Raw genomic sequence first — 16,402 nt, 5'->3', positions numbered from 1 at the left:
TCAAAATACAAAGAGAAAAATATCACCCCTTTTCGGGGCGTTCCATTGTAGTTTAGCGTTACGCATGTACAAAATACGTGCGAGATATGCGTGTTTTACGACAGCTATATTTTACGACTGTCCCATGTTATCTACCTCGTTTTACGGCATGTATAGCGTCGTCTATTTTTAGAAGGTACGCGATGACGTTATCTGTTGCTGTTCACCTGCGCCGTGGGCACGCTTGCTTATAGATGGAGCTTTTTTCTGCCCTAATGGTCATTTGATCGCTTTGAATGGCTTTATGATCCGCGCCCAAAAAGCTGTACGGATAAGACAAGTTGCGATATTACCGGGGCAACTCTCCTTTGGCAGCACGGCTGAAATTTTGTACGGGAAGGCGGGAACGGGATACATCCGAGACCGCCCCACGCGGACCGGGGTCTCGGCCAATCCGGCACCCGACAGCGGGACGTGCCCGGGTCTGCCCGCTCCATTTGAATACCATGGACGGAGGAGGCGACACGTATTTAAAGGGACACGCAGGTGACTTCAGGCGTCGACGTTCAGCTTGGCTACGGGAAGGTCGCGCTACCAACAAACGTCGCTTTCTGCGGGATAGACTTTCGGGGCTGCCGGGGAAAGACTGGTGTCAGCTAGTCCCGACCACAGACGATATCCAGGTAGAGATAATTGCGTTCCCTCTACTAGACATCTAAGGCGCCAGGCTACACATAGGACAGTCGTCCAGTGGCCAGAGGACACTTAACGTACTTTCCATGTAGCGTACATTAAGCAATTATAAGAGAAGCCGACCGGATTGACAAGAAATACGATCAGAAGCAAGGCACAGACAGAGCACATTACTACAGATGTCAGAACACGTCTGAGAAGGATACAACTCACAGCGGGTGGAGACAGTTCAGCCTTGTCAACACCTTATTATCTGTGTCAACTCTACTGAACAACTTTATAGCGCCCTGGGAATCGAACTCATAACCTTCAGCAAAACATAAAAGCACCAGAAGAGTCCTTCACCGACCGCAGAACACCGGTAGTCAAATTATGGCGCCAACCCGAGAGTACTACTACTAGAGTCATAGAACCAGTCTGATGACATGTTTCGGTGACCCCTGTCAAGCACATTCAAGAACATCGATACGGTATTGAGAGACGTCGTACTCTTTTATCTTTACAAACTATTTGATTGAGCTGGTATTTTGGCAGAATCGGAGCTGTGCGGGTACAAGGTAGGCAGCGGAGACGAAAGTTCAGACGGTGCCCTGTGCGGGTACTGCGAGGTCGCGGAGCTGCAGGTCAAGCTGGGGGCAATTATCTGTTGCATTGACTGTGTCAGCTCTCCCGCTGCGAGCCTCGCCATACAGGTGGACGCCAGCCATCGGGCTCACAGTTTCAAAACCTGACGGCAAAACCGCCGGCCAGTTTTCGTCAGGATCGAAATATTGTCGCGTTGTCAAGGAAACGGGCTGTTATCGTGCGATAACGTCTTCAGAGACTCCGAACTGATAGGACAACGCGGTAAGAAGACACAGAACTTTCGCACCAAAGGTAAACAAGAGGATATTTTAGTGTACGCTTTCACCGAGCGGAGAAGTCAAATATGAATGGAAGACGTCAATAGACTTACAAGTCTGCACGTTGTTTGATGACGTAATGTTTTTATGGGCATGACAAACACTTTAAGAAGTAACGTGCCGTAAGTGACAAGCGAGAAGCTCACAAATCGTCTCGTAGTAAAGCGTACTGTTTAGAAGGTGACGCTACAAAAAAGGAACGACTCGAGTGCACCCCATCCAATCGCGGGGAGGGGGAAGTAGCGGAAGTCCACACGTGACTGTATTTTTGTGAGAAGCATTGTCACTCGGACGACAGGCAAGACGCCGGGTGTAGGAGAAAGGCGAGAGGACCCCGTGAGAGGTACGGGGTCTCCTCGACGGGGGATGGCTCACAACGGGGCCGCCGGAGAAGCTGGGACCAGTTCTCCTGAAGGAGCAGCCGGTGGCCAAGCGGTACAAGCGCCGGCGGCCGGCTTCCATGCCATCAACGACGGCAACGACCTGACAACCGCCGCGGCCAGAGGCGACCTGGACGAAGTACGGCGACTCTTAGAAGTAGGAGTCGACGTCAACGCTCAAAACCAGCACGGGATGACTGCGATACAGGTAGGTCTTACTTTTTTTCCTACTAATACACTTTTTAAAGATCCTGAATGCTGAGGCTGGACGTTATGTGGATCGTGGCGTGATTTAGAGCAGACGCGTCGGCAGAACTTGGCAGGGGTTGGGACGCCATGCTACAGAACGCGACGCGCGTGTCGGGCAGCAGGAATCATAACTCACCCGGCCTTTGGTTTACACTTCAACCCGCGTCAGACTAACGCAGCCCACAAGGCCGGGGAGCTATCTGTTAAACAACACGTCCCGCTAACGCCTGTTGTGCACCACCGCGAAATATCACGGCGTAAATATTCAAACTGCCAGTTAGTACAACTGTCACTCACTGGCACATAAGAACGGTTACATGTAACATAGATTACCGAATGAATGAATGGTAAGGACAACGGTGACACGGCGTTATGTCATAAATATTTCAAATTTTCTGATGTATTTATCTAACGAAAAAGGATGGTAACTGTGATGTAAACAAATATATTTAGAATGGTGGATGCTTTTGATATCGTAGAACCCGTTCGCTGTGCGATTCGACTCTTGTCAATGGATGTCTCATGGCAATGGTAGAACGGTTCACTTCTGTTGTAATCATTCTTCAACAGATCTTTTTGATGTCTTTTGACAGTCAGTTCATTCATCACAACTGCTGTGTACCGACTATTGAAGCTGAAATCACGAGGCAAACTCGCGCGCATACTAAATCTGACGACACAAAAACTGTTATACAGGTTATGTATGTATGTGGCAATGTGTGTTACGAGTACTACGGTGCATGTAACGGTTGTAACCAATGTCTGTGGGGTGTTTTCGTCTGTTTTCAATCAATAATAGCAGTTCGCGAGTTGTTGCCTGAAAAACGTCATCTGTTTTGACCCAAAAAATGGCGGCACTGAGCTTGGAGTGGTTACTTCTGTAGTCTCGAGTTGAAACCGTTTGGTCAGCCACTTGCGATTCAGTTTTTGTGCCATACGTCTCAAAAATCTCGAAGACATGACTCTTAAATTGGCACAACGGCCTCCTTAAACGTGTTTTGTTAGATAAAAACATTAATGTTGTCATCTAAGCAACCGATGGATTTGTATTTGTAAGCCGCATGTGTTTCCATTGAAACCACTGTACATATGTGTTTATACAGGTGTTCTGCTGCAGTAAAGAATTGTATATCCGTCTGCGATATTTGTAGAAATTCGGTAAACCGTTTTTCTCGACTAAGCGGTGGCGTACCTAGCGAACACGCTGTCCTATTTTTCTGTGGAAACAATTTCGCCCAGTTGGCTCGGGCCCAGCGTCCCCTGCCGCTGGCATGGCGCCAAGAAATGATTCAGACCGATCGAACGATGCGTACGTACCGCGTCCCTTAGAACCGCCATGGACGCACCGCAATGTAAATAACGCCTCACCGCCTATCTCTATATCCTATTGATACATCCGTCTGTAATATCGACTTTTCTGACGTACAAAAAGCGACGGCGTCTCCCTCTGTCACAATCCGTAGCACACACGCGGCGTGCCCTGCTCGACAATTAAGGTTACGCTGGTTATTAGAGAAGTGACCCCCGTATTTTTTCGCGGTTTGTGTTCGTTATTGTTATCCATGTCAACAAACCACACAGACACGTGATACGGCCGATTATTTAATACGACGGTCGAATGCGGCAACCGTGGAGTATTAACAACTACGCCGTGTCAACAATTGTGCTTAGAACATAAGACGAGCATGACATATGTATTTGTCAATGCTGAAACTAGTCTCTGAAACCCAATTCGATAAGAAAGGAATTTTAGAAACCACCAGCTTTCCTTCTTGTTAAAACCAGCACTTTATTCGTTGCCCAGTCGTTGGTGCTTTCAAGGTCACTCTTAGCAAAAAAACGTGTCCTTCAATTATCAACTTGGAGAGAGTCGTTATTTTTTAAAGCTGTGTCATGACAAACAGTGTTACGATTGACTATTGCCTGTCTCGTACCTATAGACCATAAACAGTGTTTGGTATTGCTATGTACAGGGCACCCGGTGAACGTTTCTAGCTTCGTGGCTGGTTGCCGCGTTCCTTGGCCAAGGGGAGTGTAGCCTACTCCTGCCATTGTACTCGAACAAACGGCAAATACAACGCAGGGGACCCACCGCTATATCTGCACTATTTACTGACTTAAACAACTGCTTAAAGACTGAATATGGCCCCTCGTAATCATTAACGTGAATCTAGTTGATTGACAGTTCAAAATGATGTGGTCTGACAACTGGTAGCCTGGCGTTAACAGTGTTTTCTGATCACTGTGTGTGTGTGTTTGTTTGTTGTACCCCGTAAGCTTGATTGAACGGGTGTTGGTATACGAATATTGATGTACATGTACTGCAGGAGAACCTAACAAACAATTGAGTGACGGTTGAAGTGCTCGACCTGTCGCCCAAACCATATCGCTGCCGATGTAACAGCTCCTCCAAAAGGCGTACATCATTCACTGACGTTTGAACTGTGTTAGACCTACCAGCGACGAAATACATAAATCTTACGTGACAGACCTTATGTTATGGGCTCTTCGTTGACAAAGAATGTCTAATGGATCGATCCTCTCATAGTTTATAAAGTTCATATTTTCGGTCTACCTCATAATGTTCCTCTGCTCTGTTGCAAGCAGTGTTTTTGTCAATTTCTCAAGTGTTTTCTGACAGATTTGAAAACAGTTTTAATAAGTTTTCGATGCATGCATCGCCCCCGAATTTCTAGGAAATGTGCCCTTCCAGAAAATGATCAAATATTGCTAATTCTATGCCAAAGGTAAACTTCGGATATACGGTAGTGTAGTATCGGTTTAAAGATAAGACGATCGTGGGACTGTTTCGATTTTAGCTGACAACACACCTTAGTGCACACTGCCCTGGGGGGATACTTCCAATCTGCCTCACTACCCCGCTGAAAAACTACATATACATGTATATACATACAGACATACAGAACTGAATTGTATTGGGAAAATGTTACTATAAATGTCTTATCAATGAAATGAAGATCCAACCATTATCACATGCGCTTTCTTAATGGCTTTTCAGAATACTGTATCTAGAGGTTTTTTTTCTAGACGCCGCTTGGTGGAAACAACACAAGGGGTCAAAAGGGAATTCAAACTGTACAAGTAATTTGTACTTATCTGTCGGTCCTTTCCATTGCTTGATTTTTAGCATGCCCGTTGAAGCTTGAAATCAACATCACAGAAGAAACTCTCCATAGTAAAATTCTCCATAGTCTCGTTGCTCTATTCCCAAGTCCTCATAAACTACAAAGTCGTCGTTTTGAATGTGCATATTGTGGGGTACTCATTCAAAATATCATATCTGGCATTATTGATTGGAAGTGACTATAGACAGGATGATCCTGTCAGCAGTAGAAAGATTTGCACTGCTGACAGGATCATCCTGTCAGCAGTGCAATTTCTTCAACTGCTTACAGGATCATCCTGTCAGCAGTGCAAAATTTTCTACTGCTGACAGGATCATCCTGCCAATAGCCTAAGGCACTCAATTTTCTAGTTCTTATCACCCGTACATTACTATTGTCTATAAAGCTAATTTAATGCTCCCTAGCTTTTGAAGAATATAATACAAAAACTGCCAATGTCCAAATATAATTTTCTATTGCCATTGTTGACGGTATGTTGACGTGGAAACCCAAGCAATATTAGAGCCCGAAAATCTGATTTTGAAAGTCAATTTATTTAGTCATTTTTATACATGATTAGTTCAAACAACACTATCACAATGTATAGCGACGTCCATGATGCAAAAATATGACTTCGTTGTAATGTGAGAACTCACTGAAAATCGTCGCCGGGGTTTTTGTAGGCTCGCGAAACTATTAAAAAGGGATCATCGTACAGCATGTTTTTGCACGGTTTTAGAATGCTCAAAGTATGAAGTTATTACACAAATGTGCTGGACAGTGTTAGTAGATGTCACTGCATTGTACAATAAAGATTTCAGCTTTTATTTTCATTTCCATTTTTGGGGTCCCTAATATTGATTTGGTTGCCTTTAAGATTAGGAACAACACAAACTCTCGTCCCCAGTATCTATCTGACCACTCCAACTCCTCCAAACTTTTCCCACAACCGAACCGGAAGTCGCGCCGACCCCGCCTTCCCCTCTCCTTCCGCGAAGCATGCCGGATGTTCCGTTCGGCAACAAACAGGTGTTCCGAGAAAAAAGAGAAGAGAACAGTTTTCTTTTGTCAGAAGTAGTCTTCTACTCCTTTACGCTAGACTGCTTTCCTTTTCATGATAAGAAATTAAAGAATACATTACACAAATGGCAAAAAGTACAACTTGAAAAAATTCCCAGTACAACTGTCATACTAGCAAATAACGCTCCGTTTGACTCAAATCAGTAACTTTTTGTGCGTCATTCAGTAAGTTAATAGGATGGTGTCTCTCTGCACTGTTTATGTACATTTTTCCCATGTGTATTGCTTGGCCTTAAGTTCTTTGTGCGATAAAGTGACGATATTTAACAAACAAGCCCTTGAAAATGACCTGTAACATATGTATACCAACAGTGTACTGTACTATAGAAATGTTAGTGCTATTTAGGGTAGACGTGAATGTATCCTTTTCTATGGCTAACCTAGTAACTTTGTCGTTTAGTGCTGAAATATGTTTATTATATTTTTTTTAAATTGCACAGAATGGGCTTTTTTTGTGTTCTTGTATCACTTATAGACTAAGTGATTGTACAGTCATGTAAGGTCTCTTATTCCCACACCTACATGTATGTTGTAACTACATGTAGCTGGAATGGAATCATGGATACACGTTGGTCTCACAAAATGTTCTGAAAGCTTGACTGCTAGAGTGTGTACGCTAAACTTTCAGCTTTGATATAACCTAAGATACTACTTGGAAATTCAACCATCAACCCATACGGTTGTTACTTTTGGCTCACTATCATAAATGAACTGTTGGGTAAAATGTTCTGAAAAGTATAAGCACCACGTCTTGTATATGCTAAACGAGCTTATAACCTAAAACTCGACTTGGAAATTTAACCGTTAACCCATGCGATTGTTGGTTTTGGCTCACTGTAGTAAATAAACAGTTAACATGAGTTCACAGCATGTATTCTTCCCTTGTTGCCAGATACCTGTGTATGTACTTCTTTCTTTTAGGAAGGAAATTGTTAGTTGGTAACTTTGAATTTGTTACAAGTAGAGTCCAGAAAAGCGTGTAGCCATGCAGAAAGTCGGCCGCCATTTTTACCTGCCGGTTGTCTACAAAACCTTACCACAATGAGTCGGTGCATGATTGAGTACCAGGAAAACGTTCTACATATAAATGTAGATGTATAGTACATTGTACACATGCATATGCCACAACAACCCGTACATTCTGCTATAGTGACAAGATGGACACATGTTATAGTATACTGTTCTTGTCTTACAACAAAGTACAGTCCAATTTTGCATTGCTGCAACGGAATTTTGTTATAAAAGCCAGGGATCTGCGTTGTTTTAACCAAAAATTACAGTTTCATTATTACACCAAATCTGGTTGTAAAAATGACTGTATTAACACTGTCATTAGTGCAGTTGATTGTAAGAAGACACTGTACCCACACAACCATAAGTGCAGTGTTGTATGTGGAGTAATTTTGTACGGTGTGAGTCTTTGAAAACCACACAAAATATAGTGCTCGTTTTCTTCAGTACAGATAAATCTACGCAATAGTATTCGTAGAAAATTTTGTTTCGTTTATTCTGAGATTATGTCAGCGAATTTTCCAATGCTTTGACATATCCAGACTTTGTTCAGTCTACTCTAACATACTTCTAACAATTTTCATTAGTTTTAAGTTATTTAGCATCGTTATCCCATAATGCATATATATCATACAGTACTACTTACATAAGATATAATCAAATATGTTGTTCACTAGTATGTCAAAAAATGTTATCGTATATGATCTGAATCGTTTTGAATGGGAACAAGACATAGGAATATACGCAGAGTCATAATTTCCTATGACATAATTGAAAATACATATCGATAAGACGAAGAAAGAATATCTTAGAGATTATCAATTGGCAAAACATTTGGCTAATTATAACACGCCCGATGTGACCACCAGTGACACTAAGGTTTAACTGTTGGATTTAATTAAGCTTGTGGTTGACGTTATTGGCCCAGCGCACATGTACGCTGTCAGCGCGCACTATATAGATCTAGCCTCCACCAGGCCTTCCTACGGGGGTATGGGTCGTAGAATTCGGCAAAAAAGGGAATAATTGGTCAGTAGAGTCAGTCCACGGTAAAGTTAATATTTTCCCCGCGCCTGCGAATGAAACCCTCTGGTGGCCAACCTTCCCTGGCAAATCCGGCGTGGTTAGTCTGGTAGAGGCTAATGTAGATCTGGTCTACTCACACTGGTCTGTTTCACCACGCAGCACATAGAGCCAAAACTCAACCACTCATTTAGAGGTCAAAATCGGTTGGTAATCAAGTCGTCTTTTAAAATGACTCAGTTTTGTGGCCAGCTTACTCAATTCATTACAGCAACTTTCGCTACATCCGTTACAAATCCGAGGTAGAAAAGTTCTTCTTGTTGTGTTCGTCTTAGTGTAAGAAGCATGGTTTACCGCATATCGTTGTCTGAGTAGGCGAAACATTACAATATGCGTGGATCGCATGAAAACAGTTGAAGAGCTGTACTGAACATCTTATGTTCCTAAATTTTAACTATATGCCACTACCTTATGCCACACAACTACGCTAGTAATATAGCAGGATCCTCTATGTTGGACAAACGCTTATATAGCAAACAAACAGTGATATCACGTTAGAGGTATAGTCCTTACGTATCATCCATAGATATGGATGTCATCGTACTAAGTAAAGCAGAAAAATAGGAAATATTTGAGCAGTTGGTCATCTCCAAGACATTAGCATGTGCACCTGCCAAAAACTATGCTATCTGCTAAAGGCCTTAGCCATGTTGGCAAATTGTGCAAACAACTAAGCGTTTATTTTATTATATGGCCCTGAAATGCATTTATAGTCCTTTCAGTAAGACATAAATATTGAGATATTGTACGGCTTGATTCGTCTTAGACGAAAACCGTTTGATGAATACCGCTGTGTTGTAGGAACAATAACGTGTATTGTGTAATACAATACTGTGTGACTGAATTATGTTTGAGTTAGATATCAAAATGAACATGGCAATCTAACACTTGATCTAGTTGCTACAGAATATTTCGAGGAGATGATGTTTACACAAGGGGCTAACATAAATATGGTGGCCAGTTTAGATAACAATACCCGAAGTGTAAGAACAAGTCTTGTGCTTTTACGCCAAATAACAGTTACTCAATCAACTGGGTATGATTTTAGAAACGGTCAGACGTTTCAAGTAGTATCCACTTCTTTTCGTTAGTGAATTTGACGAAAAGTAGTGGATGCTACTTGAAACGTTTGACCGTTTCCAAATTCTATTCAATTGCTTCAGTAACTGCTATTTGGCGTATCTTATTACCTGGATGCGTAACCTTCACCGACGTGTGGTACTTTTATATACGACTTTTATGTGCGGTGTGTGCTTTGTTGTAAAAACGCTGTTCCGGTTTTCATGATGTCGAACATTGCAGATTTATTCTATAGAGTTGAATGGTAGGTACTTGCATGACTGCCTGGCTGTGTGTATGTATGTGGTCTCGTAAGCGACCACAACCTAATGCTAACTCAAACAGGTGGTACAGTGTATATAGTAGGGTAACTACAAGGTATTCTACACATATCGATGCTATCTTCTTGCGCTTACCTTTGAGTCAATTTTACTTCATTTTGAAGCATTATATTATGCAAAAGTTTTGAGCTTTCTGACTTTGAATCTGGAGGTTGCCGGAAATGACTGAATCTTTCAACGTTTTTTCTGTGAATTTATTGTTGCTGTGTATATATAACTGTAATGTATACGTGTTTCGAAATGGCTTTGTTTTGCACCGATTTTCAGGATCAAGAATTATAGCACCAGCACGACATTTCCCAACTAGTCTAGACAGAACCGTTAGATGTAACGGTGCGTAGTAGATACAGTTTAGATTCAAATTTTCCCCCAAATCCTTATTCAGTTGCAGTGTCAAGTTTCTTTTGAGTTTGATTGTCAAAACAAACGATCGTCCTATGCATCATTTTACGGATGTTTTGTTCCAGTCGATTTATCTGTAGGAGATACTTTTCCTGAAACATTAGCAATCATACAACATTAGCATGCCGACAAATGGTTTACTAGTAACTACAAAGTTGGCGAGGCCCCAAAAGACGTTGGCGGTACAGACGTATTGAAGAACAAGGAAATATGTGTCCGTTATTCCGTAGCAAGAAAACAAATATAAAAAAAAAACAAGAAAACAAATATGAAAGATCTAAAAGCTTCGAAGTTAGAAGAAAAGACTTGTGATGAAAACATTGCAGGGAAAAAGTACGGGTAAATCGTCGTCGTGTGTACTCGTACGAGATTTGGAGTCTCAGTCGTGCGTTTAGCCCAATTTTCCGATATCGCTTCAACTAGTTTTTCATTGAACGTTCACATACTAAGTACGTTGTTGCCCCACTTGAAATTCATCTGTATGTATTTCTACGTGTCAGGCTCCTCTAATTCCAACCACTTCAAAAATCAAGAGTTTATAGTGGATCGCCCTATACCTATTGTATATTTTCGGAGTGTGAGCCACAAATGCATGGAGGCGTAAGGTTTGTTGCTATATCACCCGATGCTTCTCGACAACTCATTGGATTATTTTTTTCTTTGATCTGGATGTGATATTTCTATTGCCGTTTGCAGGTGATGAAGTTGGGACATCACTTCATCGCGAAGGAACTACTGGAGAACGGCGCCGACCCGAACGTTCGCGACGAGGAGACCGGTCTGTCGCCCGTCCACGACGCCGCGCGCGACGGCTGGGAAGAGTCGCTGAAGCTTCTGTTCGAGTACCACGCAATCTTGGACGTCAAGGACAAGGAAGACATGACGCCGGCACACCTTGCCGCTACGAAAGGTCACGTCAGAATTCTAGAATTCTTACGCGCCAAGAGTGCGGACCTGTGGGCTAAAAACAGGCGGGGACAGACGCCGCGAGACCTCGCGAGAATCCACGGGAAGACGGACGTGACCGCCTGGTTCCGAGGCAGCTTTCCGGAGCAGCATGCCGAGCAGCAAGGGCAATGACGTCACGGGACCGTTAGAACTCTTGTGAGTCTCTCATTTACATATTCTCCCAATTTCTCGTCAAACGAGGGAATCCTCACGGCCTCCTAGTCAAGTGTTAGTTGGACCTGACACCAAACGGTCTAACGTAAGGGAGGCCATGCCCTCCCCAATTACAAACACAAAATGTCCCTCACACCTCAACGGGTTTCAGTTGAACATTTAATAATCACATGTGATTGGAAATATCTCAAACAGTTGGTGATATCGTATATTTTGAATACTACGTTGAGCCACAAGGTTGGTGACCCTTCTGCAGACGACAGTTGCATTCAGCTTTATAGAACTGTATTTGGAAGAACTGACCAACATTTGTATTATCACTGTGCCACTCATAGTCATCCAACAGGGCATACTGATCGTTACCATTTGCACCAGAAAAAGATGATCTTATAACGTCGTACAAATTTGCCCTGTTTGTTCAACTGGCTGTCTTCTATGGTGCAGCATTTTACAAATTTGAAGAACGACTACGACAGAATTTAGACAACAAAGATAATCTAATAAGTAAGAGAAAATAACGACTGCTGCTTTCAATGATACTGCCAAACTAGCATACGAAATTATTGTACAATCGGAGACTAACACATCTTGACTGTAGTGACATACTGCACTGTCGATAAGCGAATGGCGCTGTTTAGTTTACATCTTATTTTCACAGACGTGATTGTTTTTTTCGTACTCCGCGTGTGCAGAAACAGGCTTTGAAACTCGACATTGAAGGGAAATGCGTCAGGAAAAAAAGTCGATAAGAGTTGAAAAACTTGGTCTGGAACGTTTTCCCTTCAAATCATTGGGTCCTAGAGACGGTATCGGAGTGGGGAGCTAGCGGTGGTTCTCGTTTGGTGTAGGTCAGCCAGTGTCGGGTTTCAGACCGACGCTACCCTCTTGTACGGAATCAGATAATAGACATCGAGTGGCCCGCTCTTGACTTGACGCCGGTGTCATATTTGAAGCTGTCACAGACAGCCTGAGAGGCACGGCAAGGGCACTTCTGGTCTCAATATGGATTAAGGGCCGTTGATTGCTTCTAGCAGTGCGAGATATGTCAACAATCTAATCAGTGTTGTCGCACAGGGCTAGACAAGAGTTCATTACTAGCACAGCTAATTCTTACCCACCCCTCCACAGTAGCACGCCTATCAGTGTGAGAAATCTGACTGAACGCTTACCAACAAGAGAAGCCACGCGCCTTATTTGGACATGAGTCTTGATTAGCGTTGTTTAAGACTGAACAAACGCGCAGTCACAAACAATAGGAAACAAGTTGTGTCGTGCGAGTCACAGGCAAACAAACCAGACGTAGTTGGGAACTAGCAGCTTGTTCAACGGGCCTGTAACAGACGGGAGAGTTGTATCAACAGAAGGGAACACGTTAGTGTAAGACGCTGAAGTGTTGTTTTGGGAAAGTCGGCCACATCTGTTACGAGGGCAGACAGGTAGGGGGCTGTGAGTGACAAGGGGGTGGGGAGGGTCGCGCGCCCGACACGTGTCCGGCCACTCACACCCGCTGGTAGCTGTAAACCGAGCCCGGCCGGCCAGAAGGACGCCTCGCCGTCCCACGCGTCCTGTGGGGCGCCCTGGCCGAAGCTCGTGGCTTCACCGTCTCATCCCCTTGCTGACGTTTCTTCGCTTTTTTAGAGGTTTGTCAGAGTCAAACTGTACGAAACCAGAGCCGCAAAAGAAGAGCCTTACCCCACGCCTGTAACGAAAGAGCAGGGGGGTCTTAACAGGTTCAAAGGACCGTAAAAAGGTCAATCATGTGGCGACAAAGTAAACTTTCTGAAGTCGAGTCGGCGTGGCGTGTGGCGGGCGTGTGTGCGGGTAGACTCGTGTCAGGTTACCGTACAGACTTCTCCCCAAACGTGTTTATCGGCAGGCCCGACCTTCCTGCCCTGTGTTTGTAAATCCTACCCCCCTCCTGGTCCACCACCTTTTTTGTCTGAATTAAGAACAGAAAAACAGAAGTCAAGAGGGCGGGGTGAGTGCGCTGCTCTGTCTGGACTTGTGTCGTGACGTCCCGAATATCTTGAATATCTTGAATACCCATTCACTGCCACCCTTTCATCAAATGAAAGTCTGCTTTCAAACAGCTTTCGCGATTGGCTCGAACACGAGCGTTGTTTACCCCCGCTCCAGTGACGTCGACCTTCCAAGCCCGTTTCTCGTGTTACACGCGGAAAGTACCAGTTTCCGCCTCACAGGTCAAGTTCACAGACATAGAGTGTCGCAAACGGGCAGTATCAGCCATGTCAACTACAAGGACTTCTAGTGTTTAAATATCCTTTTTGTTTGGCAGTTACTTAACGGACAAATTTTAAAAGGCGGTTGGACTGTGGCATTAGTCAAAGTCAGATCCTTAACGACAGTTTTGTTGTATAATGTATCACCTCTGCGGGCAGATCGTAGGTAATTTATAGAATTGTAGGTTTTAAGATACGACAGCTTACAGTCAAGGTTTACACTAGTTCTGAAAACTGTAGAAATTGTCACAATTTCTTGATAATTGTAGCCAAATAACTGTACAGAAAGGTCTTCTCAATTGACGAAAAGAAGTATTTTACAAACAAATTTCAATTCTACTGACAGTTTACTGAATTTGAGACGGTAATTTACAAGTAAGAGTAGCTCGGATACGGATATCGTATGGTACAGGAACCGGAACAATATTTTGCCTGCCGCCCACAAAGCATCGCGTATTAAGTTATCATCCGGCATTGAAAGGTTTCGGACCTCGAAAATCGAATTAGGCACGCTCTAATAAAACGACTGACACCATGAGTTATGGGACAGCCGTCTCGGTTTGAGGCAAAATGGCTGTTCTATGGGCCTTAATTGAAAGTTGATGGACTACAAAGTGCGAGGTGGGACGCCGTATTTGTTTATGTAGTCTCTTCACAATTACGGACGTGTTCTACAGGGGCATTTATATTCGTCACGGTCGGCTCTACCGACATGGCCCTGGGCTTTTAGACTTCTTTGGCGGGAAGCTAGAAAGTTCCTATTTTTCTTGATCTGTAAACTTTAAAACTTATCAAAGTCTGAAGAAATCATGATGATATAATGTTGGTTACTAGCTACATGACTGGTCAACGAGAATTGAAAAGCTGCAAAATTGTAGGAACAGTAACCAGATTTTAGTACGTTTATAAAACCTCTCTGCATAAAGTGAAACATTGTATTGTTTGACCAAGGACATTATCTAATGTCCTTCGGTTGACAAAGGGTTTTTATGTCAGACTAATTAAGTGGAAAACGGAATTACTACCGTATCCAATTGTTTCGTCTTCGTCATGGTGACTCACGAAGCCTGGTTTGCAGGTGCCCTCAGTCAAACCGCCGCATGGTTCTAAAAACCCCCCTCCCCAAAATATTCACCGTTTACACTTTTGAAAGAAAATCTCTTTAGTTTGGAAAAAGCACAAAATGATCCAATTCAATCGTGACCAAGAAACAAATCAGGAAACAAAACTAAAAGTGCCACAAGTGTCTTATTGCAAGTTCTCCTTCTTTCGTACTACCCTCGCCAATAAACAATGAGCCACGGTGCGGTTTTACTGTTCTCATCTAAGGACAAACGGAAGAAGATATTGCTTGTCTGTAGAATGTACAAAACTGCAACAATATGACCGAGTCTGCGTTCGTACACATACATATCCTAAGTACACTTACACTGAAAATTCTCATGCTGTTTTGTAATACACTTGATTGACGAATCCATACCCTCTCATAGTGGATGGGCGTTATTTTAAAGGCAGAATTTGATAAATATTGCTGTGTTTGGGACGGTCCATTGTTTTCTGGGGAATATAATGGTTTTATGCTACAAAATTCCAAACTTTGTTGTCTCCTAAAATCTTGGGACACCTTTTTTCTAAAGGTTTTTCTCTATTACATTAAAGAGAGCAGTCATCTGAAAAAACACCCCCAACTGACAATGGTTCGTCCCTTGATTGAAGTTAAAGAAATTGTAATTGTTACGTTCTTAATCAAAATACATTCATCATAATCGCTGCTTTTGTTTATAAATCATTGAAATTATGGCATTTCGGCAATATGTACAGTTTTCTCGTTCTTTGTTGCACTCCTTATATCTTATTAAGTTCATCAGTCGTTTCTACGACGTCTTAATAATATATGTTACACCATGCATGCTAGACGATTTCTCTATTTATAACTATGCTCTTAAAGGAAATCCAAGCAATATTAGGGCCTGAATATTTCTTTTAATTTTGAAATCTATTTATTTTGTCGTTTCTATACATGATTAGTTCAAACAACACTATCACAATGTATAGCAATGTTCATGATGCAAAAATACGACGTCGTTGTGAGGTGATAACTCACTGAAAATCATCGCCGGGGTTTTTGTAGGCTCACGAAACTATGGGGATCATTATACGGCACGTTTTTGCGCGGTTTTAAAAATGCTCAAAGTATTAAGTTACTACACACATGTGCTAAACAGTGTTAGTAAATGTCTCTACCATAAAGATTTCAGCATTATTTTATCAAACATTTTTTGGGCACTAATATTGCTTTGGTTGCCTTTAAAACTACAACTGTACATACCGTTCTCATTAATGACTTGTAATGTTCTGTACGATAGATCAATAGAAAGTGTACAAATGCGCCATGTTTCGTCATAATTCAAAGACGTATATTAATAAATTATTGAATTAGAACGTCTGTGTCTCGTGTGATGCATTTTTATTGCACCAGGATCACTCGTAGTCTCAGAGATTAAGTGGAAATAATTAAGTAAGATGTTAATTTTCAAGAAATTGAGGGCTACTTCAAGTAGATCATGTCTAATTTCTACATGGTTATTCTAAAAGGTAAAACCAATATATGAACCAATCTACATTGGGGTCACAGGGATGATGTAAGTGGTTTGATATGTTTCGGAAGGTGTGGGCGGGTCTACAATAAACAAATTATCATAGGGGAGACCAGAATGCAATACAGGCCCGAAATAT

The 16,402-nt window shown here is 42.5% G+C and overlaps 1 protein-coding gene across 1 annotated transcript; it reads left to right on the top strand.

Annotated features, from left to right (window-relative positions):
- Positions 1 to 167: 167 nt before the first annotated feature.
- LOC136445272 (cyclin-dependent kinase 4 inhibitor C-like) lies at positions 168 to 16,112 on the top strand. Its single transcript, XM_066443182.1, has 2 exons — positions 168 to 2,162; positions 11,001 to 16,112. The coding sequence occupies exons 1-2, from the start codon at positions 1,941 to 1,943 to the stop codon at positions 11,382 to 11,384; spliced, it is 606 nt and encodes a 201-aa protein (XP_066299279.1). The 5' UTR covers positions 168 to 1,940; the 3' UTR covers positions 11,385 to 16,112.
- Positions 16,113 to 16,402: the final 290 nt, after the last annotated feature.

This window comes from Branchiostoma lanceolatum, chromosome 11, assembly GCF_035083965.1.
Source record: "Branchiostoma lanceolatum isolate klBraLanc5 chromosome 11, klBraLanc5.hap2, whole genome shotgun sequence".
NCBI lineage: Eukaryota > Metazoa > Chordata > Leptocardii > Amphioxiformes > Branchiostomatidae > Branchiostoma > Branchiostoma lanceolatum.
Note: the sequence above shows the minus strand (reverse complement) of the source record. Positions and strands in the feature narration are given on the sequence as shown.

Bases quoted from the DNA above. Each gene is read 5' to 3' on its own strand.
- LOC136445272 (XM_066443182.1), top strand. From the start codon at position 1,941: ATGGCTCACAACGGGGCCGCCGGAGAAGCTGGGACCAGTTCTCCTGAA. The intron at 2,163-11,000 runs GTAGGTCTTACT...TGCCGTTTGCAG, and splicing joins ACGGGATGACTGCGATACAG to GTGATGAAGTTGGGACATCA.